Source organism: Mauremys reevesii, linkage group 22 (assembly GCF_016161935.1).
Source record: "Mauremys reevesii isolate NIE-2019 linkage group 22, ASM1616193v1, whole genome shotgun sequence".
In the NCBI taxonomy this organism is placed as follows: domain Eukaryota; kingdom Metazoa; phylum Chordata; order Testudines; family Geoemydidae; genus Mauremys; species Mauremys reevesii.
The window spans coordinates 23,047,984-23,069,750 of NC_052644.1; the positions used below are offsets into that span (position 1 = coordinate 23,047,984).

The window sequence follows — 21,767 nt, forward strand, 5'->3', positions numbered from 1 at the left end:
CTTGCCCGGGTAGAGCCACCAGGGCTCCCCAGGTTGGGGGGGGGCGGGATTTAGCACCGGCCCCCCAAGGTGTGGGTCTTAGCTCGAATGTTAAAGGTGCCGTTCTTTACGACGCTCCCGGGGCCGGGGAGAGAACCCAGGAGTCCTGGCTCCCAGCCTGGTGTCAGTTGGTGGCGGTTCGCTCTGTGCCGGGGGGTGATGCTGGGGCCGCGGCTCGGCTCAGTCCATCTGGGGTTGGGGTGGGAGGGGCACAGGTCCCAGCACCTCCACCCACTCCACAGGCCCCCTAGAGCCGGGTCCACTCTGCTGGGGGGTCGCGGGGTCCCTTTGGCTTCCCAATGCGGAAGTTATAGCCTGGGGGAGGGAGAGACAACAATGATGGGGCTTTACCTCCCCAGACTCCCAGCCCTCCAGGGTCTCCCTGCCCAGCCCAGGACTCCTGGGTCCCCTCCCCCTGACAGCCCTGGGCATTCCCCCATATCCCCAGTCAGAGCCAGGGGCCTGCCCCCCCCCGCCACCCCCTCCTGTGCCCCTCCCCCCACACCCCGTCCTACCGAGACCGTTGCCCGGGGAGGCGAGGGGGCTGCAGCCCCTTCCAGGGGAGGGGTCCACGGCCTCGTAGCTGTCCGTAGACTCAAGGCGGGGGGAGCTGGAGGCTGGCGGAGGAGAAAACAATGAGGCCTCCCTGGCTCCTGTTAGGGCCGCCGCTGAGCTGCGGCCACCTCTGGGGCGGGACGGCTGGGGACCAGCCATGCACAACGCCAGCCAGGGACGGCTCGGCCAGCGCGGAGCTGCAGCTGCGGCTGGGGAAGCCGTGGGCACGAGGCCGTGATGAACGCCGCATGCACTTCGATTGCCAGGGTTCCCCTTCCAGGTACCAAACTAGCCTCCCTCTGTAAGCCCTGGCCCTCCCCAGCCCCCCCTGCACCCACCCCACTCACCCTTCTTCTGGGGAGATGCCACAAAACCCTGTAGATGAGATGGAGAAAAATGAGTGACAGGAGCTGGGAAGAAGAACCCAGGAGTCCTGGCTCCCAGCCCCCCTGCTCTCACCACCAGACCCCACTCCCCTCCCAGAGCGGGGGAGAGAACCCAGGAGTCCTGGCTCCCAGCCCTCACCCCCCCACACACCGGCGTCCTCCGGCGCCCCCCTCTGGCTGGGCAGAGGGTCGCTGGCCCGTGGGGCGGGGGCAGAACTCACCGCGGGTTTCGTAGTGTGCAGCAGGGTCTTCCCGCGCCCAGGGCTGGGGCAGGGCGAAGGGGGGTCCCGGGGGCTGGTGTCACCTGGAGCAGAGAGATGGGCAGGGGTCAGAGCGTGGCCCCCCTGGACAGCTGGGGTCCCACCTCCCTGGGCAGAGCCACCCCAGGACTCTTGGGTCAGAGCCATGGCCCTGGACTCCTGGGTCCCGTCCCCCCTTCCAGATCAGACCCATGGTCCCTCCTGGCTCTGGACTCTGGGGTTCCCCCCCCCACCCTCCAAGATCAGATCCATGGTCTGTCCTGGCCCCAGCCTCCTGCCTTCCCCCCCAGATCAGACCCCCTGGTCCCGGACTCCTGGGTCCCTTGCCGTACCTGCGCTGGTGGAGTGGGGGGTGTATTTGCAGCTGGGGCTGGGTGGCAGGCGTTTCACGGGGCTCCCGGGCAGGGAGTAGCTGGCCTGCAGCCCCCCGAAGCCGCTGGGGTCGATGGGGGACCACTCGGGGCTGCCCCCGCCAGGCCTGGTCTCCTGGGAGGAGGCCGCCGCCGGCCCGCCCCCCCGCCGGAACTTGTTCACCACCGCGTAGGTGTCACTCATCTTGGGGGGCAGGTCCGGGGTGGGCTCGGACGGCACCGAGATGCTCCTGGGGGGAGGGAGGAAGGGGGGGTAGCACCACTGGCCACAGACATGCTCCACCCAAGGCCGAGTCAGGGAGAGAACCCAGGAGTCCGGCTCCCCTCCCCCCGTCCTGTAACCAGTAGCCCTGGGGCTGGAGGGGGGTGGGGGGAGCAGATACTCAGCACAGTCTATTTCTGGGAAACAGAAAGTAGCAGGCGAGTGGCCTGTCGGCTAATTGGAGGGGGGGCGGTTGGGGAGGGGAGGGGGTGCTCAGAGCCCCCTCCTGGGCTGCAGCTAACACCCAATGGGGTGTTGACTCTGATCCCTAATGACTACCCAGTTCCAGGCTACATTGGCAGCTGCTGCAGTATTAAGGTGGTGGCTGCATCCCAGCCCTCCCCCGGCGGCGTTATGTGCGGCTGCTGCCCCCCCCCCACCCCAGCAGTGGCTGCAGCTGGCGGCTCGCTCACCGTAAGACGCTGTTGTGTTTGTTGAGGGGCGCAGGGCGGCGCAGGGACACGGCGTCGTCGTACAGGGGCAGCTGGTTCTGCGGGGAGAGGAAGGGGTGAGCTGGGGAGGGGGGAGCCAGGGGTGGGGGGGAGACCTCCCGGCCTGGTGCTGACACCGGCTTTTCGCTTCCTCCTGCAGGAAGTGTGACAAGTGTGCGGGTGCAGGGCCGTTAACCCTGCCGGTGCCGGAGAGCCCGGCCCCCCATCGCTTCACACACCTGCCCCTCCCCAGACGCACCCATCCAGCAGGCCGGCCCCAGGGCAGGGACTGGCTGGCTTGGGGGGCAGGGAATGGGGCCTGTCCCCTCCGGGGGGCACCGGCTCCCATCGGCCCCAGGGCAGGGACTGGCTGGCTCGGGGGGCTGGGAATGGGGTGTGGGGCCTGTCCCCTCTGGGGGGCACCAACTCCCATCGGCCCCAGGGCAGGGACTGGCTGGCTCAGGGGGGCAGGGAATGGGGTGTAGGGCCTGTCCCCTCTGGGGGGCACCAGCTCCCATCGGCCCCAGGCCAGGGACCGGCTGGCTCAGGGGGACGGGGAATGGGGCAGGGGCCTGTCCCCTCTGGGGGGCGCCGGCTCCCATCCGGCTCCAGGGCAGGGACTGGCTGGCTCGGGGGGCTGGGAATGGGGCCTGTCCCCTCTGGGGGGCGCCGGCTCCCATCGGCCCCAGGGCAGGGACTGGCTGGCTCAGGGGGCAGGGAATGGGGCAGGGGCCTGTCCCCTCCAGGGGGCGCCGGCTCCCATCCAGGCTCAGGGCAGGGACTGGCTGGCTCGGGGGGCAGGGAATGGGGCAGGGGCCTCTCCCCTCCGGGGGGCGCCAGCTCCCATCCAGCCCCAGGGCAGGGACTGGCTGGCTCGGGGGGCAGGGAATGGGGTGTAGGGCCTGTCCCCTCTGGGGGGCACCGGCTCCTATCCGGCCCCAGGGCAGGGACTGGCTGGCTCAGGGGGGCAGGGAATGGGGCCTGGGGCCTGTCCCCTCCAGGGGGCACCGGCTCCCATCGGCCCCAGGGCAGGGACTGGCTGGCTGGGGGGCAGGGAATGGGGTGTAGGGCCTGGCCCCTCTGGGGGGCGCTGGCTCCCATGCACTTTGTTACCAGCTCACCTATGAACTAAACTTGCAGGGTCTCAGCCCTCTGGGCTTCTTCCCTGTGGGGCCAGATGGGAGCTGGTGCCCCTCAGGGGGGACAGGCCCCATTCTCCCCCCCCCCAGCAGAGATCATTCACAAGCCCTGAGCATGAGGCAGAAGTCAGGATGTGGGGCTGGGGTCCAGGGCCCCTCCCCGTCCTTTCTTGCTCCACCTTTCAGCCCTATGGCGGGGGAGGGGGGGGAACTGAACCCCCCCTTGCCGGTCCTGCCCCCCGCACGCCTCCTCTACTGCTCCAGACCCCCCCTGCACTCGGGATCTCGTCCTTCCCGCCTGCCCCAGCCCTCCCCACCAATTCCCCCTGCGCCTCCCCCACGTGCACCCACTGATTCACACTCTCCCCCCCCCCGACCCTTCGGGCCCCCCGGATCCAGACCCCCCCAGTACCGCACAGGCCGACGGAGCTGTTTACACCAGGGCGGAATCGAAAGGGGAAGGAAGGCGCGTGGGACTTCCTCAAGTTGGGGGAGGGGCCCAGGGGGGTGGACCTGGGGGAAAATGGGGCTGGGGGGGGAAATGGGGTTTGCTCGGAGATGGGGGGGTGAGGGCTAGATCGCAGGGTGGGATCATAACCGGGTTAGGGTCAGTGTCCCTGCGCCCCCCACTGGAGGGGACGGGCCCTGCGCTGTGTGTGTGTGTGTGTGTGTGTGTGTGTGTGTGTGTGTGTCCCTGCGCCCTGCTGGAGGGGCCGGGCCCTGCGCTGTGTGTGTGTGTGTGTGTGTGTGTGTGTGTGTGGGTGTGTGCCCCCCTGCGCCCCCTGCTGGAGGGGACAAGCCCTCAGGGGGGTGTGTGTGTGTGTGTGTGACTGTGTGTGTATGTACCTGCTGTCCCCTGCTGGCGGGGAGGAGCCCTGCGGGGTGGGTGGGTGGGTGTGTCCCTGCTGCCCCCTGCTGGAGGGGATGGGCCCTGCTGTGTGTGTGTGTGTGTGTGTGTGTGTGTCGCTGCGCCCCCTGCTGGAGGACGGGCCCTGCACTGTGTGTGTGTGTGTGTGTCCCTGCGCCCCTGCTGGAGGGGGGCCCTGCACTGTGTGTGTGTGTGTGTGTGTGTGTGTGTCCCCTGCACCCCTGCTGGAGGGTGGGCCCTGCACTGTGTGTGTGTGTGTGTGTGTGTGTGTGTGTCCCTGCGCCCCCTGCTGGAGGGGACGGGCTCTGCGCTCTGTGTGTCCCTGCGCCCCCTGCTGGAGGGGACGGGCTCTGCGCTCTGTGTGTGTGTGCCCTGCACCCCCTGCTGGAGGGGCCGGGCCCTGCACCGTGTGTGTGTGTGTGTGTGTGTGTGTCTCTGCGCCCCCTGCTGGAGGGGCCGGGCCCTGCACCGTGTGTGTGTGTGTGTCTCTGCGCCTCCTGCTGGAGGGGGTGGGCCCTGCACCGTGTGTGTGTGTGTGTGAGTGTGTGTGTGTCCCTGCGCCCCCTGCTGGAGGGGGTCGGCCCTGCACCGTGTGTGTGTGTGTGTCCCTGCGCCCCCTGCTGGAGGGGACGGGCCCTGCACTGTGTGTGTGTCCCTGCGCCCCCTGCTGGAGGGGACGGGCCCTGCACTGTGTGTGTGTCCCTGCGCCCCCTGCTGGAGGGGCCGGGCCCTGCACCGTGTGTGTCCCTGGCCCGGGGCCCTCTCACCTGCTTGAGGTTCTCGTACTTGGCGGTGGCCAGGGCGGCGCGGAACATCTCGGCCACGGCGTGGAACAGGAACTCGTACTGCTCCTGTCAGACAGAGGGGACACGGCCGTGTTAGGGGAGTGGGGGCTCCCAGCGGCCCCAGCCCCACCTCTCCCAGCAGGGGGCGCTGTGTGGGCGTCCGGCAGGGGGAGAACCAAGGGGCTCACCAGCGTCTGGACGGCCGACGGTCTCTGCTTTCTCATCGCTAGGACGATGTCGAAAATGCTGAAATTCGGGGGGATGCTCTGAAAAAACAGGAGAAGACTCGCGAGTCCGGCAGGGGGCAGCCACGGGTCGGACACACGCCCGCGCACACGGACACGCGCAGTACCTGTTGGAGGAGGAGGTGTCGCACGTGCTCCAAGATGCAGATCACGCCGGTCCGGCCACAGCCAGCGCTGCCCGGGGGAGGAAGCAGGAAGGAAATGGGTGAAGAACAATTCCCCCCGACCCCCACAATCAAATCCCTCTTGGAGGCGAAGGGGCCCTTCCCCCCCCAACTGCCTGTGGGCGTTAACTCTGAAACCTAATGGCTACAATCTTGATGCATCGCTGGTGCACGTTCACTCTGAATCCTAATGATCAGAGTTAAGATTCGAATCCATCTTTGGTAGGTGTTCACTCTGAACTCTAATGACTGACAGTTAAATGGGGCATCCTGGGTGCCAACAGTGGGATGTTTACCCCAAACTGTAAGGCCTGGATGAACAATGGAGTCATCACACTGGGTATTTGCCCTGGACTTTAATGATAGGTTTCAGCAGACATCATCCACCTAGATGGGTGGCTTGTTCACTCTGAAGCCTAATGACTGGCGTTTCACTAAGGTCATGGTTTGTCTCAGCATGGCTGTTAGCTGTGAACCCTAATAATTATGTTTTTAAAAGGGGCTATAGCTCATCTCAACGAGGCCGTTAACTCTGAAGCCTAATGATTGTGTTTCAAATGGGGACATAGCTCATTTCAGTCTGACCATTACTTCTGAAATATAACAACTGGGGTTGAAATTGGGACACCTTGACATGGATCCTAAAACTCGAGGTTTAAATGAGGGTGTGGTGTGTTGAACAGCGACTGTTAAGTCGGAACCCTAATGTTTGGTGTTAAACGGGGACTTGATTCGTTTTGACATCGGTGTAAACTCTGGATGCTAATGATCGTTGTTTGAGTGGGACTCTGTCCATCTCTGTGCGTTCACTCTGAACCCTACTGCTGGCCATTCAGTGACTGCGCTGCGCCATTTCTGAGGTTGCAGAAAAGGGGCGGAGTTCATGGCAGAGGGAGGCAGTCAGGGGGTGGGGTTTGGATTGTGGGAGGGGCTTCTTTGAGGGTGGGGCTTAATTTATTCTAGCAGACCCAGGCTATGAAGGCTGCTGTCTCTCTCCATCCCGGTTGAGGGGCTAATGGGGACCACTGGGCCCTCCCTCCACTCATCCCCTGCTGAACCCTCCACCCCTCCGCCACAGCACAGCGCCCCCTACCTGCAGTGCACGCAGATGGGGGCTGGGTCGTCCCCCTGTTTCAATCGCACATGCTCAATCATCTCCAGGAAATGGCTGTAATTGTCCGGGATCCCGCGGTCCGGCCAGGCCACGTACTGGAAATGGGTGAGGGGCCGCTCCTCCTGAGGAGGGAACGACTGGCATCGGCCCTGCGCCACATGCCACGGCGTCCCCAGTGCCCACCCCTGCTGGGGGAGAGCACCCCCTGCCCAGCCCCCCACAGCACAGCGCCTCCCAGTGCCCGCCCCTGCTGGGGGAGAGCACCCCCTGCCCAGCCCCCCACCCCGCTCCCCACAGCACAGCGCTTCCCAGTGCCCACCCCTGCTGGGGGAGAGCGCCCCCTGCCCAGCCCCCCACAGCACAGTGCCTCCCAGTGCCTGCCCCTGCTGGGGGAGAGCGCCCCCTGCCCAGCCCCCCACAGCACAGCGCCCCCCAGTGCCCGCCCCTGCCAAGTGAGCGCACCCCCCTGCCCAGACCCCCACAGCACAGCGCCCCCCAGTGCCCGCCCCTGCTGGGGAGAGCGCCCTGCCCAGCCCCCCCCCCCACTCCCGCAGCATGGTGCCCCCCCAGCTCACTGACGTTCTGGAAGCTGACGCTCAGCGTGCGGACTATCACGTCTGGATTCAGCTCCTGCTCCTTGATCTGAGAGATAGAGACAAGCCGAGCTGCAGACAGAGGCTTCAGGGGGTGCTGACATTGCAGGGTTATGAAACGCCTTTCATGTCTCTATACAGAAGCACAGCTGCAGCCACCTCTGGGTGAGGTGAGGAACAGCTGCATATAATGCTGCACAGGGACTCATCATCTGGAGCAGAGCTGCAGCCACCTCTGGGGTGGGGCAGCTGAGGAACAACCACACATAACACCACACAGGGAGGGCTCGCCCACAGCTGAGATGCAGCCACCTCTGGGGTAGGATGGAGTTGCCCAGCAGCAGTTTGGGACAGGAAGTGAAGGGGAGTTTTGTCTCTCTCCTGGTGAGCCCCCCAGGCTGCCCATGCAACTCTTCCTTGGTACCTGGATGATGGAGAAGGGCCCGATTTGCAGCGGTTCTTGCTTCAGTGGCCAGTAGCGTTCACACTTTTTCTAAGGAGGGAAAGTCAGTTCACGGAGAGTCCATGGGGGTCGCCCCCCAGACTCTCCCCACAGCCAGGGGATGGGGGTGGGCACGGATTGGCCCCCACACTTACCTTCCCCATCTCCACCTCCCGACAGGCCATGACAATTACCTGGAAGGAAGGAAGGGAACAAAACAGTTAGGAAAAGAATGAGAGAAGGAGCCCTGGCTGGGCTGGAATAGAGAACCCAGGCATCCTGGTTCCCAGCACCCTCCCCACACAACCCACTAGACCCCACTCCTCTCCCAGAGAAAGGGAGAGAACCCAGGAGTCCTGGCTGCCTTGGCAAAACCCCCCCCCCCTTGCAAACAGCTCTCACCTGAGCCCTGACAGATTCACAACACCCGGCCCACGTCCTGCAGGGTCGTTACCCCCAAAGAGTAACGTGGGAGGGGGACTGTTTCAGAAAGCCCCTAACTCCTCAAAATTCATCCCCACAGCAAGCGGGACTATTTCAGGAGGGAGGGATTTAGCTGGGAGCCTGGCTCTCTGGCCTTGGGGTAGCAGTTCATCCGCAGAAGACACCGGATCTTGGTCCACTTGAATCGGCAGCAGGACCCAGTTAAATTTCTGACCCTTTCCCGGCCTGTTCTGCTCCCAGGCTGCGGTTACACAAAGGTGTATCTGGGAGTGGGAGGGCTCGTCAGGTGCTGAGAAGCAGCCACCTCTGGGGCGGGGCAGCTGGGGAATAGCCGCACATAACGCCACACAGGGATGGCTCGTCCAGTGCTGAGATGCAGCCACTTCTGGGGTGGGGCGGCTGGGGAACAGCTGCACATAACGCCACACAGGGATGGCTCATCCAGTGCTGAGATGCAGACACCTCTGGGGTGGAGCGGCTGGGGAACAGCCGCACATAACACCACGCAGGGATGGCTTGTCTGGTGCTGAGATGCAGCCACCTCTGGGGTGGGGCAGCTGCGGAACAGCCACACAGCGCTAGCAGAATGGGACTGTCTTCATTTTGTGAGCTCAAAAGCTCATCTCTCTCCCCAGCAGAAGTTGGGTCTCTCTCATGCCAGGGAAGGAAATTTATCGATGAGCCGGAGCCGGAGTGACGCTCGGATAGTCTTGGGCAACACATCGGCGAGGAAGAGGGACTAGCCGGCGGGCCAAAGAGCATATCCATGGTTCGGTGCCTCCCTCGGGTGGCCAGCCTGTCCTGGGAGAAGGTGATGGAAGATAACGTCGTAGGAGCGTGTGAAGAGAAACAGCAGGAAACACAAGAGGTGCCTCGCAGGATTTCAGGAGATGCTCTAGCTTCAGCTCCGTGCCTGGCGTTCGGGCCCCGGCTCGTGAAACGGCGGCGTGGAATTCCGCCGTGAAAAGCCTCGCACGTCAGCTTCAACGCGGTCTGGACGGCTCGGATGGGACGAAAAGACGGAGGCCACCCTGATTCCACGCCCAGGAGGCCTCCGCATGGCAGCGAGCTTCCTAAAAGCGCCGAGGCAGCGCACGCGGGATCCCGGACCGGCATTGTAGGGAGACAAACGAGCGTGCGGGCAGTTACTGGTGCAAGTGATGCATAAAGCCACTCGTCACACAAGGCCGCTCCGTGGGCCATGTGGCAAGTGTTATCCCCGCAGTGTTATTGCCACAAAGTGAAGCCCTTGGATTTTGCAAAAGCTGTGGGAGGTTAGAATCACAGAAGATCAGGGTTGGAAGGGACCTCAGGAGGTATCTAGTCCAACCTGCTGCTCAAAGCAGGGCCACTCCCCAGACAGATTTTTACCCCAGGTCTCTAAATGGGCCCCTCAAGGACTGAACTCACAAGCCTTGGTTTAGCAGGCCAGTGCTCAAACCACTGAGCAATCCCTCCCCCCTAGTGTCTGTCCTGTCACCAGCAAGTTTCTGGGAGTGGGTGGCAGCCACACGGGCACCTGTCCTGGTCCTGGCACGGGTCCTACTCTTCGCCAGCGCTCGGCGGGATGGAATTTGGGGCCCAGAGGCTGGCAGAAGAACCCATCCTGGCCTTTCACCGATGTGACCGGGCCAATTCCGCCCAGTGGGGATCTATGTACTTAGCGGAGAGGAACCAGCTCCGACTTGAAGGGTTCAATCGGGTAGACCCGTCGAGCCCTGCAAATCCGCAAATATCCGCCTCTGCGGCTGTGGATCCCTGCACAAATTTTATACCTGGGCAGGGCTCTAGAGATCTGGAATCCTGTGGGTGGCCCTGCTCTCTCCTGTAACGCACGTGCCCAAAGCAGAAAATCGTTCAGCCCTGGGCTCGGCCACCCAGCGGCTCGCAGCCACGAAGCCCCACCGGCGGGAAAGCAGCGCCGCCCCGTGGCTGAAAATGAACCGGGTCACGACACCTCTGAGTATTTGCGGTGCAGGACTCGGCTGCGCAGACCCGTTCAGGAAACTCTGCTGGATGCAGAAAGTTTTGGCCAGGAGCCACTGACTATCTTTGTGCGGGGAACGGCTGGTGACGGCAAAGGGGCGGGGGCGGGGGAGCGCCCACACCAAATTCTGCGACCCACAGGAAAAAACGAGGGGCAGGACCCTAGGACATTAGATCAGCCCAGCTCCGTCGCCGGGTTCTGCGCAAGGAACGACGCGACAGACGTGCTCCGAAGCCAATCGGGAAAATCATCGGGGACAGACGTGTTCCGCTCCTTGGCCCATCCTGATCCGGCGTGCTGCTTCTCCGCCCGGCTCCGAGCCCACGCTCCGTGACGCGCAGATCCGGGGCCTGGAAGAAGCCAGCTGCGGACAAGCGTGAGACGCGAGCTGACCCCGCAGAGGTGGGCTGAGAGGCTGCGATATGGTTTCCTGTATTGCTGGGCGCAGCAAGAAATCCGCTTGGAGAACATCCCGGAGAAACGTGAGTGGCTAAAGAAACTTGCAGGAGGACGATCTATGGAGGGAAACCGGCCTCTCCGCAGGAAAGGTCACCGGCGCCGATCCCGCCCACCCGCAGGCTGGACCACACGCAATGGAGAAGCAGCACCCACGCGAGCGTCCCTGGAGCCGATCCCCGGTGGCAGTGCGGAAATTGCAAACTGTGGATCCGTCCGGAGGCACAAATCACAACGCCGGAGGCGTGGAAAGGGCACACGGGCGCACACCGCAGCCTGAAACTGCAAGGGGTAGCCCGGCCCATGTAGGAACTTTCCAGTTACTCCCGTCTGAAGCACGTGCGGGATGTATCGTGTTTGTAGCGGAAAACATGCTTAAATTACGCCGGTCTTATTACTTATGTCTCATTTGATAGACAACCTGCCCCGGCTGGCGAAGGAGAGCAGATTTCGTGCTCCGCAGGGAATCGGCCAAGCGGGGACCGATCGTTTAGAGGGAGCAGTTCACAGACAGCGTAAGAGCATTTGAAGCGGGAGAGACCCTCGTTCTGGGTCGGTTTGCAGCGGAAATCCCCTCAGGAGCGCGGGGTGTTTGGGGCGCACGCTGCAGCTTTGGGGTGCAGGATCTGGGACGGGGCTGGCCCAGCCCAGAGGAGCGTGCGTGGGTGGCTGAAAGGCCGGGGGTGTCAGGGCGCCCAGCTCCAGGGCTGAGCAGGTGACGGCCAGGCCTGGGACCCCGAGAAGCGTTACACCCACCTTCACCTCGTACTCCCAAATCATGCGCCAGAAATCCAGGACGGTGTGAGGCAGCGGCCCCTGGGTCGCGATGTAGCATCGCTTGTTATTCACCCCCTGGCAGGAGACGAAGGGGAGAAATAAGTCACCCGCCACCTGCACGGCAGCGCCTCCCACTGACCCCCCCCCCCCGGCAGCACTGCACCCCCTGCCCATCCCCCACTGAGCCCCCGGTCCGCCCCCTGCTGAGTCCCCATCTGCCCCCTGCAGCCCAGCGCCCCCTGCTGAGCCCCCGCCCACCCCCTGCAGCCCGGCGCCCCCAGTGGGTTGGGGGGCCAGCGCTGGTGCGAGGGGAGAGCACCCCCTGCTGCGGAGGGAGGAGGTTACCTGGATGAAGCTGGCATTGATATAGTCCGTCTGCCCTTCGTCCGTGCAGAGATTCAGAACGACCCGGGTCTGATCGTCTGTCGGGGAGAGAGGGAGGGATTGACAGATTCAGACTGGGAATAAGGCACCAGTTGTGACCGATGAGAGGGTCAGATTCCCCAAGGGGCGCAGCGGAGCCTCCGTCTCTGGCTGTTTTTAAATCAACCTGGGCTGTTCTTCTAAAAGTTCTGCTGCAGGAATTATTTTGGGGCTGTTCTCCAGCCTGTGGGATACAGGGGGTGAGACGAGATGCTCACAATGGTCTCTTCGGACCTGGGAATCTGTGAATCTATGAAATCCGGCCCGGAGATGCAGCCACCTCTGGGGTGGGGCAGTTGGGGGAAACAACCACACATAACACTGTCCAGGAATGGCTCGCCTGGAGCCGAGATGCAGCCAGCTCTGAGGCAGGGCAGCTGGAGAACAGCTGTATATAACATCACGGGGGACAGCTCCTCCAGTGCTGAGATGCAGCCAGCTCTGGGGTGGGGCAGCTGGAGAACGGCTGTATATAACGCTGCCCAGGAATGGCTCACCTGGAGCTGAGATGCAGCCAGCTCTGGGGTGGGGCAGCTGGGGGAACAGCTGCACATAACGCTGCACATTCCAGGGCCAGCACCCCGCTCCCACACTCACATGGCAGGATGTCTTTATACCGGTTCTTCTTGATGTTCTCTTTCCTGCCCCCGGCCTCCGCGGAGAACCCCTGTTGCTGCCGGAAGGCGCTGGCTTGGGCCTTGATGTCCTGGGTGGAGAGAGAGGACAGGAGGGGGATTAGGAGGCCGTGGAGAAGACAGGGTTAAACAGGGACACAGAGCACCCCGGCAGCCGATAGCTCTGCGATCCCTACAGCTTATGCCCTGACTCCCTAATACTCAAGTATATGGCACCCCGTTCCCTGTGACCGCAGCCCCTTTTCCCACCTCAGACTTCCAGCACCCCCAAACTCCAAGGGTAAGAGCCCCGGGGGGATGACTAGCCTGGCACTGAGATGCAGCCACCTCTGGGGCGGGGCAGCCGGGGAAACAGCTGCACATAACGCGGCACAGAGACAGCTCGCACGGGGATGATCATTCCTGAGCACTTGAGTCAGGTTTATTTTGGGAACAGGCTGGTTCTGACCTCGCCAGTAGCGGACCAGCCTGTCCTGCCAGCTCTGGGACCCAGCGTGAGCACACCCACGCCCATCCTGGAACGGGCAGGAGAAAACAACCCCACCCCTGCCATGGAACAACCCTCCAGGGAGAGTTAATCCATGCAGCAGTCGCTTCCAGAATGAGAGCCAGGACTCCTGGGTTCTCTCCCTTCCTCTGGGAGGGGAGTGGAGTCTAGTGGTTAGAGCAGTGGAGGCTGGGAGCCAGGACTCCTGGGTTCTAACCCCGGTTCTGGGAGGGGAGTGGGGGATGGTGGGTTAGAGCAGGGGGGGCTGGGAGCCAGGACTCCTGGGTTCTCTCCCCAGTTCTGGGAGGGGAGTGGGGGATGGTGGTTAGAGCAGGGGGGCTAGGAGCCAGGACTCCTGGGTTCCCTCCCCAGCTCTGGGAGGAGAGCAGGGGGGCTAGGAGCCAGGACTCCTGGGTTCCCTCCCCAGCTCTGGGAGGAGAGTGGGGTCTAGTGGTTAGAGCAGGGGGGCTGGGAGCCAGGACTCCTGGGTTCTATTCCCGAGTAGGGGAGGGGGCTCTAGTGGGTAGAGCAGGGGGGCTGGGAGGTAGGAATGGAGGGCTCAGGGGGTGGAGGCAAGGGGGCACTAGCTCCCTTCAGCGCCAGGGCGGAGGAGTGGCTGGGTCGGGATTTCGCAGGCAGGCGGGGGTGTAAAGTGGACAGCGGGGACCCCAGGAGTTGGCAGGTCGCAGCTGGAGGCCGCCAGCGGCCGGGCTGTTTGCTCCAGCTCCAGCTCCGTCCCGTCCCGGGGGCTTGTGCTCTTCCACTGCCCAGGTTTGCCTGGGGCGGTTCTGTCTCCTCAGGCTGGAGCGAAGCGGGTAGCAGGTTCCGCAGCTTCTCGGCGGATAAAAGTTTCTTTCGTTAAGGATCAGGGCAGGTCACAAAGTTTTTGACGTTCATTTCCTCAGTTTTTTTCCCCCTCCAAAAAAGTTTGGGTGGGGCGGGGGAAGGAGGAGGACCAGGCCCGGGGGAGAAAGCCTGGATCTGAGCGGCCCGGGCCGCTTTCTGCTTGTCGGTGACGGGTTTGGCTACATCACAAAGGTTTTGGCTAGTCATTGCCTAGCTTTGGGGTTTAAATGCCCAGGACAGAGGGAAAGACAGGCCCCGAGGGGGAAGATCTGCAGCGGAGAAGCTCCCGCAGCTTCCGAACTCTCCGGCCGACGGAGATTTTTTTCTCCATCACAGTTTTTGGGGTAGTTTCCTCCCCTGGGTCCCGACGGCTGGAGGGAGGTGGCGGCTTGTCGGCGGGTGGATCCCCCGCTCTGTACCCGGGGGGGACGGGGCGAGGTGCAGAGCTCTGCAGGGAGGGCGCAGGGGGGATGTTACCCACGTCGGGGGCGGGGAGACGGGGGATCAGGGGAGGGAATTTGACCAGCAGCCCCCAGCTCTGTTCTCTGCTCAGGGAACGGCCACGCTTCCCTGGCAAAGAAACTCACCATCAGTGGCCAGGACAGAGATTGCAAAAAGCAACTCCGGTGCCTGGCCCCTGCCCAGCCCCACACAGCACGGCCCCCCCCAGCGCCCGGCCCCGGCCCCTCCCCACAGCACGGCCCCCCCCCAGCGCCTGTCCCCGGTCCCTCCCCCCAGCACGGCACCCCCAGCGCCCGGCCCCGGCCCCCCCCCCCGCACGGCACCCCCCAGCGCCTGGCCCGGACCCCCAGGGGAGGGTTCCCCCTGGCCAGCCCCCCCCAGCGCCTGGCCTTGACCCTTAGGGGAGGGCTCCCCCTGGCCAGCCCCCCCCCAGCACGGCACCCCCCAGCGCCTGGCCCTGACCCTCAGGAGGGCTCCCCTGGCCAGCCCCAGCACGGCACCCCCAGGGCCTGGCCCTGACCCCCAGGGGAGGGCTCCCCCTGGCCAGCCCCCCCCAGCGCCTGGCCTTGACCCTTAGGGGAGGGCTCCCTCTGGCCAGCCCCCCCCCAGCACGGCACCCCCCAGTGCCTGGCCCTGACCCCAGGAGGGCTCCCCTGGCCAGCCCCAGCACGGCACCCCCAGCGCCCGGCCCTGACCCTCAGGAGGGCTCCCCTGGCCAGCCCCCAGCACGGCACCCCAGTGCCTGGCCCTGACCCCAGGAGGGCTCCCCTGCCCAGCCCCACACAGCACGGCACCCCCCAGCGCCTGGCCCTGACCCCCAGGGGAGGGCTCCCCTGGCCAGCCCCCAGCACGGCACCCCCAGTGCCTGGCCCTGACCCCCAGGGGAAGGCTCCCCCTGCCCCCCCCCCCCCCGCACGGCACCCCACAGCGCCCAGTCCTGACTGACAGGAGAGAGCGCCCCCTGCAGAGCCTCACACCTCACAGCATGGCACCCCCCAGAGAGGCCCGTTTCCTCGCACTGTTGCATTCACTTTCAGGATCCATGTTTTCAGTTCCCAGGACTGCGTAACCCCATGGGGCAGCTTCTGCTTTTCACTTCAGCTCTGCTGCATGGGGCTGGTGAGCAGCCCCTATGCTGAGCAAGGGAGCAGAGCCTGCCAGCCACCGTGTGCGGCGTTATGCGCGGCTGTTCCCCAGCTGCCCCTCCCCAGAGGTGGCTGCATCTCTAGACCCAGTACAGTGGAATGAAAACAGCTGTACATAAGTCTGGCATATGAGATGGGGATTTAATAAAGGGAGTGGCTGGCTCAGGGGGTGGGAAGTGGGGTACGGGGCCTTTCCCCACAAGGGGGTGCCGGATCCTGTCACTTCCCCCCCCCCCACACTCCCAGCCTGGCTCCAGCCCGGAGGTAGCTGGGATTTGTTTTGGGCTACATTTATATAGGAAATCAGTATCTGAAGCCAGGCGAGAGACAAGGGAACAAAGTCCCTTCTGGAAAATTCATTTCCCTGTCAGAGGGGAGGATGGGCCAGCGCGAAGCTGCACAGAATTAACCCTCCCCACCCGACTCACTCCCAGCACCACTCTGGAAAGCCACAGGGGAAACCGAGGCACCAGGTTGAGGCAGGACCTGGCCAAGGTGACACTGAGAAAACCCAGGAATCCTGGCTCGCAGCCTCACCCTGATCTAATCCACCACACCCCACACCTCTCCCCGAGCTGAGGATGGAACCCAGGAGTCCTGGTTCTTAGTTCTAGCCTATAAAAAGAACCTTCTGTTGTTTTATACTGTGACAACCAGTGAAGTTTGCTGCTCCCCAGAAATAGCTGCATCTCGGTGCCAGGCAAGCCACCCCCATCTGGCTGCTCCGTCCCAGAGGTGGTTGCATCTCAGCACTGGGCGAGCCATCCCACTGTGGTGTGATGTGCAGTAGTTCCCCAGCTGCCCTGCCCCAGAGGTGGCTGCATTTCAGCGCCGAGCGCAAGCAGTGTGGTTTGTAACTGCAGGAGGCAGCTGCCGTTTTAGGAGGGGTTATTTCATGCGCTATCTATGCTATGCCACAAGCCACGGTGATAAGGGGGAAATTTGCATTTGGTGCCTGCTCAACCCAGGGTCTATTTGAACCAACATCAGGGCCCAGTGGAGGTGAATTTCTGACTATTTCCTGCTTTTTCTATTTCCAGGCTGCGGTTATGCAAAGGAGTAGCTGGGAGTGTGATTGGAAAGGCTCGCCCGGCGCTGAGATGCAGCCACCTCTGGGGTGGGGCAGATGAGAAACAGCCCCAGAGTGTTATCAGAAGGGCCTGTCCTTACTGAAGCTCCCACTTCACTTCTCTTCTGGGTTCTCTCCCTGGCTCTAGGAGGAGAGGGGGGTCTAGTGGTTAGAGCAGGGGCGGGGGGGGGGGCTGGGAGAAGTGAAACAGGAGGGGAAAGTGAACGTGTTTGGGTTTCCCAGGCAATTTCACTTCAGTTTAATGACCCAATTGCTAATAACACAAACCAGAGAATAGTCTCTGCTCTGGGATAGCGGCTGATTTCCACTGGATTCCCGAGCCCTTGCCCGGCTAGATGCGGTGGTTCCTTGCCCAGGGCTGAGCTGCAGCCACTTCTGGGGCGAGGCAGCCGGGGAACAGCCGCACTGCGACACTACAAATGTTGGCAGGAGGAAGCGATGGGGAATGCAGCGGCTGGAAAGCAGCTGCCTGCTGGGATTGGGCTGGGTCACCCCAAGGTGGAGGGGAAATGTAATGACCCGAGGGGGCACAGGTTGTCCGTTTCTTCGGAAAGGCGGGTCCAAATTAATAGCACCCACTAACGATTTCAGGCCAGCACTGACTGCCAGGGAGAGCACCCCCTGCCCCACTCCCTGCCCCACGGTGCCCCCCAGTGCCTGGTCCTGACTGCCAGGGGAGAGCACCCCCTGCCCCATTCCCTGCCCCACCGTGCCCCCCAGTGCCTGGCCCTGCCTGCCGGGGGATAGTGCTCCCTACCCAGCCTCCTGCCGTGCAGCACGGGGCCGCCCCCCTGCCCAGACCTGACTGCCAGGGAGAGCACCCCCTGCCCCACGGTGCCCCCCAGTGCCTGGTCCTGACTGCCAGGGGAGAGCACCCCCTGCCCCACTCCCTGCCCCACTGTGCCCCCCAGTGCCTGGCCCTGACTGCCAGGGAGAGCACCCCCTGCCCCACGGTGCCCCCCAGTGCCTGGTCCTGACTGCCAGGGGAGAGCACCCCCTGCCCCACTCCCTGCCCCACGGTGCCCCCCAGTGCCTGGCTCTGACTGTCAGGGGAGAGCATCCTCTGCCCCACTCCCTGCCCCATGGCACTCGGCCCTGCCTGCCAGGGGATAGTGCCCCCTGCCCAGCCCCCCACTTCCCACAGCATGGTGCCCCCCAGCGCCCAGCCCTGCCTGCCAGGGGATAGTGCCCCCTGCCCCGCCCCCCACTTCCCACAGCATGGTGCCCCCCAGCGCCCGGCCCTGCCTGCCAGGGGGGAGCGCCCCCTGCCCAGCCCCCTGCCCCGTGCCCAGCCCTGCCTGCCAGGGGGGAGCGCCCCCGGCCCAGCCCCCTGCCCCGTGCCCAGGCCTGCCTGCCAGGAGGCTCTGCTGCATGTTGTAGGGACGCCCAGGGCTCACAAAGGTGCCGGCGGTGCAGGAAGCCTGCGGGCAAAGCGGGAGCAGCTCTTGGCTGGATTTCACCATTTCTCGGCTCTGCCTTGCCCCGGGCCTGACAACTTGCCCTGCTCCGGGCAGCAGGGGGGACACAGGCAGCCACCCGCCAAGGGACCCAGACCCTGAGACTTCCAATAGCGTCTCATAGGATCAGCCCAAGACGCCCAGCCCCCCAATCCCTGGCTCTAACCACTAGCCCCTGCTCCCCTCCCAGAGCTGGGGAGAGAACCCAGGAGTCCTGACTCCCCGCCCCCCCTACTCTAACCCATTACCTCCCACTCCCCTCCCAGAAATGGAGAGAGAACCCAGGAGTCCTGGCTCCCAGCTCCCCGCTTCCCCTCTCCCCTCCTAGAGCCAGGGAGAGGACCCAGGCGTCCGGGCTCCCTGCAGCTCTGACTCTTGCTGGCCGGCAGGTGACTAGTTAACTCTCTCTACGGCAGCAGCAATGGAAAGTTAAACCCAGGCAAGCTCCAGATTAATGATTAGAGAAAGAAACTCGCGCTGGAGCTGGAGACCAGCGGAGGGTGGCAGGACGCCTGGGTTCTCTGCGCAGCTCTGGGAGGGCAGTGTGGGGTCCAGTGCGTTAGAGCAGGGGTGGGTGGGATTCGGAGCCAGGACTCCTGGGTTCTCTCCCCATCTCCGGGAGGGGGGGGCTGGGAGCCAGGACTCCTGGGTTCTCTCCCTGGCTCTGGGAGGGGAGTGGGGTCTGATGGTTAGAGCGGGGGGAGCTGGGAGCCAGGACTCCTGGGTTCTCTCCCTGGCTCTGGGAGGGATGTGGGGGGTAATGGGTTAGAGCAGGGGGAGCTGGGAGCCAGGACTCCTGGGTTCTCTCCCTGGCTCTGGGAGGGGAGTGGGGTCTGATGGTTAGAGCGGGGGGAGCTGGGAGCCAGGACTCCTGGGTTCTCTCCCTGGCCCTGGGAGGGGTGTGGGGGGTAATGGGTTAGAGCAGGGGGAGCTGGGAGCCAGGACGCCTGGGTTCTCTCCCTGGCCCCGGGCGGGGTGTGGGGGGTAATGGGTTAGAGCAGGGGGAGCTGGGAGCCAGGACGCCTGGGTTCTCTCCCTGGCCCTGGGATGGGTGTGGGGGTAATGGGTTAGAGCAGGAGGAGCTGGGAGCCAGGACTCCTGGGTTCTCTCCCTGGCCCTGGGAGGGGTGGTGGGGGTAATGGGTTAGAGCAGGGGGAGCTGGGAGCCAGGACTCCTGGGTTCTCTCCCCAGCTCTGGGAGTGGAGTGGGGGGTGATGGGTTAGAGCAGGGAGGGGAGCTGGGAGCCAGGACTCCTGGGTTCTCTCCCTGGCCCTGGGAGGGGTGTGGGGGGTAATGGGTTGGAGCTGGGAGCCAGGACGCCTGGGTTCTTTCCCTGCTGGGGGGCGGGATTCCCCGGGGACCCGGGCTGGCGCGGTGTCTCGGCTCCCCCCGCGGCCCGGCCTCACCTGGAACTCCTGGCCCAGCCGGGCCGGGCCGGGCTCGGCGCCCAGGAACGCCCGCAGCGTCTGGTCCAGGCGGCTCATGCTGCGGAGCTGCTGCCCCGCGGCCGGAGCCAGGCGCAGGACGGAGCGGACTGAAGAGGAAGTTGAGGTCCCCGCCCCCCCCGCCCCGGGCCGGTTGGGCGAGCCCAGACCTGAGCCTGGCGGGCCGCCAGCCAGGGGAGCGCGGCTGCCTGGCTGGGAGAACCCAGGCGTCCGGGTCCAGCCTCACCTGGGGGTCCCGCCCAGCCGCAGCCGGGAATCTCCCCATCCTCTGGGGCAGGGCCGCTGAGAACAGCGCCAGAGGTGGCCGCATCTCAGTCCCGGGTGAGCGCTCCCCGAGCGGCGTTATGTGCGGCTGTTTCCCCGTGTGCCCTTCCCCAGAGGTGGCTGCATCCCAGCGCCGGGCGAGCCCTCCCCGTGCCCTTTTTGCTATACGTTTGTGGGCAGTTTTGCGCTGGGTTGTTTCCTTCCCCTTCTCGGAGCCCTCTGGCTTCCTGGGTATGGCCCTGCCTGCCCCACAGTTGGGGGCAGCGGGGCTCAGCGTGCCAGTCGCCAGCCCTTCTTGGGGACCAGCCCGCTTCCACCCCACCCCTTACTGGGATCCTCTCCCCTCCCCCAGAATGCCCCCAAGCTGCCTAGCAGCCCCTCTCGACACCACCCCTCGGCTGTGGTGCTAAAGGTAAATTCCCAGCCTTTGCCCCCGTGTCTGAGCTCAGGGCTCTGTGCACCTCCCAACGGTCAGGAAATGACCTGCGGCGGAGACTAACCTCGCCACATGTGCCAGGTGCAATTCCGCTGTGACCAGGGCATTCATATCGGGTATTTCTCTACATGGGGAGGGCTTGCCCAGCACTGAGATGCAGCCACCTCTGGTGTGGGGCAGGTGGGAAACAGCCACACATAACTCTGCACAGGGATGGGTCACCTGGCACAGAGATGCAGCCACCTCTGGTGTGGAGCAGGTGGGGAACGGCCATTCATAACGCTACCACAAAGGACTCAATGACACAGGGGGATTTAGGGACCCCTAAATCTGGATCTCCATCTGGATTTGGCCAGGACACTGGGGATCCACACTCAGCTCTGTGGGACAGGGTCTGCGGAGAGACCAAGGCCTTGGTTTTCGTGCAGGAAGTATGACGCAGAAGAGCAGGGCTACCCGGGGCCATGGGGAGACTGAGAAGCTTGGTCTGGGGAGGAGGAACTGACCCAGGTAGCACATCTCCTGCCCTGGCCTCCTCCGGAAAATAGCGGGGCTGGGGCCAGGGGGAAGGGCCGAGCGGCAAGGGTGAGACATCCACCCCGTGGGGAAGTCACAGGACCCTGACTTCGTCTGGAACCTGTGGGGAGGAACTGGAAAGAGCAGAATGTGATCGGAACAACAGCAACGGCAGACTTGTGTAGTAGAGAGGGTGGGGGAAGGTGGGGGGAGGTAGAACTCCTGGGTTCCATCCCCAGCTCTGGGAGGGGAGTGGGGTCTAGTGCTTAGAGCTGGGGGGTGGGGGGGGCTGGGAGTCAGGCCTCTGTGTTTCTCAAATGTGGCCACTGTGGCTGCATGCGGCCACCAGGGGCTTTTCTTGTGGCCGCAGCCACATGGGAAGTGATGGGGGCAAAGCAGCGGCCCCTCCCCTGGGGCCGCCAGCAGAGGTCAGGCCCTGCCACCCTCTGGAAACACAAACACTGAAGGAGCAGGGGGCAGCCAGTGAGTTCACCCCCCATTGCCCTGCTCCCCGCTGCCTCCTCCAGCCCTGGGATTTGGCCATGCAGCAACGGGCTCTGGCCTTACCACCCCCTGCGCCTCCTCTGGCTCCGGCCTCCAGCCCACCACCACCCCTCCCTCATTGACCCTAGCCCCCGCCACCTTCTCTGGCCCAGGCTTCAGCTGCATGGCCCCAGGCTCCATCCCCCATGCACAGGGCTGTGGGCTTGGACGATAGGATCTGGCCTTGGGGTTCTGGCCCCGCCTGTGCAGTGGTGGGGTGCTGGCCCTGCCTCCCTGGCCCCTGCCCCCCATCGCCCCAGCCCCCACCGTCTCCCCCGACCACCGCTACCTCCCTACCCACCTCCCCATCCAGGGCATGATTTGTCCCCGGGCTTGCAGGGGCTGAGCATGTCTGCTGTGAAAAATGATATTTGTGGAGGCTATGAGAAAAGTGATATTAACATACAGGTGTCACTTTTCACAGCAGCGGACTTACTAACTAACAAGTCTTTACAAAAAAAAAAAAGCAAGCAAAAGCAAAAGCAAAAGCAAAAGAAACAATAACAAAAACCAAGAATGTGCAAAGCACCTTATTTGCGTTTCCATTCTGTTTAGGTCAACGGTACATTATTTTTATTATTGAGTCGGGGGAGGAAAGCGCTACATAAATAAACTACAAGGATTTGGATCTGGATCTGTGCATATTTATTTGTTTTCCCTAAAGTTAATTAAGTATTTTAGGAAAAATGATCAAAGTGGC

The 21,767-nt window shown here is 63.8% G+C and overlaps 1 protein-coding gene and 1 long non-coding RNA gene across 6 annotated transcripts; one reads left to right on the forward strand and one right to left on the reverse strand.

The window, feature by feature from the left end:
- Window positions 1–41: 41 nt before the first annotated feature.
- Window positions 42–19,401, reverse strand: PTPN18 (protein tyrosine phosphatase non-receptor type 18). Of its 5 annotated transcripts, none has more exons than XM_039510897.1 (18): window positions 13,710–13,835; window positions 12,704–12,778; window positions 12,339–12,447; window positions 11,664–11,740; window positions 11,298–11,393; window positions 7,810–7,848; window positions 7,637–7,705; window positions 7,199–7,261; window positions 6,599–6,741; window positions 5,449–5,515; window positions 5,285–5,362; window positions 5,079–5,162; window positions 2,287–2,363; window positions 1,573–1,841; window positions 1,202–1,284; window positions 942–969; window positions 555–656; window positions 42–354 (listed from the first exon to the last, which is right to left on the reverse strand). In XM_039510897.1, exons 2-18 carry the CDS (start codon window positions 12,737–12,739, stop codon window positions 287–289), a joined length of 1,488 nt encoding a protein of 495 aa, XP_039366831.1. In that variant the 5' UTR covers window positions 12,740–12,778; window positions 13,710–13,835; the 3' UTR covers window positions 42–286. The 5 variants fall into 5 exon arrangements, with proteins under 5 accessions (XP_039366831.1, XP_039366830.1, XP_039366829.1 ...); XM_039510896.1 differs by having other exon boundaries at window positions 12,683–12,778; XM_039510895.1 differs by lacking the exons at window positions 12,704–12,778; window positions 13,710–13,835 and adding an exon at window positions 19,270–19,401.
- LOC120388815 lies at window positions 13,953–16,466 on the forward strand. Its single transcript, XR_005590655.1, has 2 exons — window positions 13,953–14,053; window positions 16,357–16,466. It is a non-coding gene; the product is annotated as an uncharacterized LOC120388815 (long non-coding RNA).
- Window positions 19,402–21,767: the final 2,366 nt, after the last annotated feature.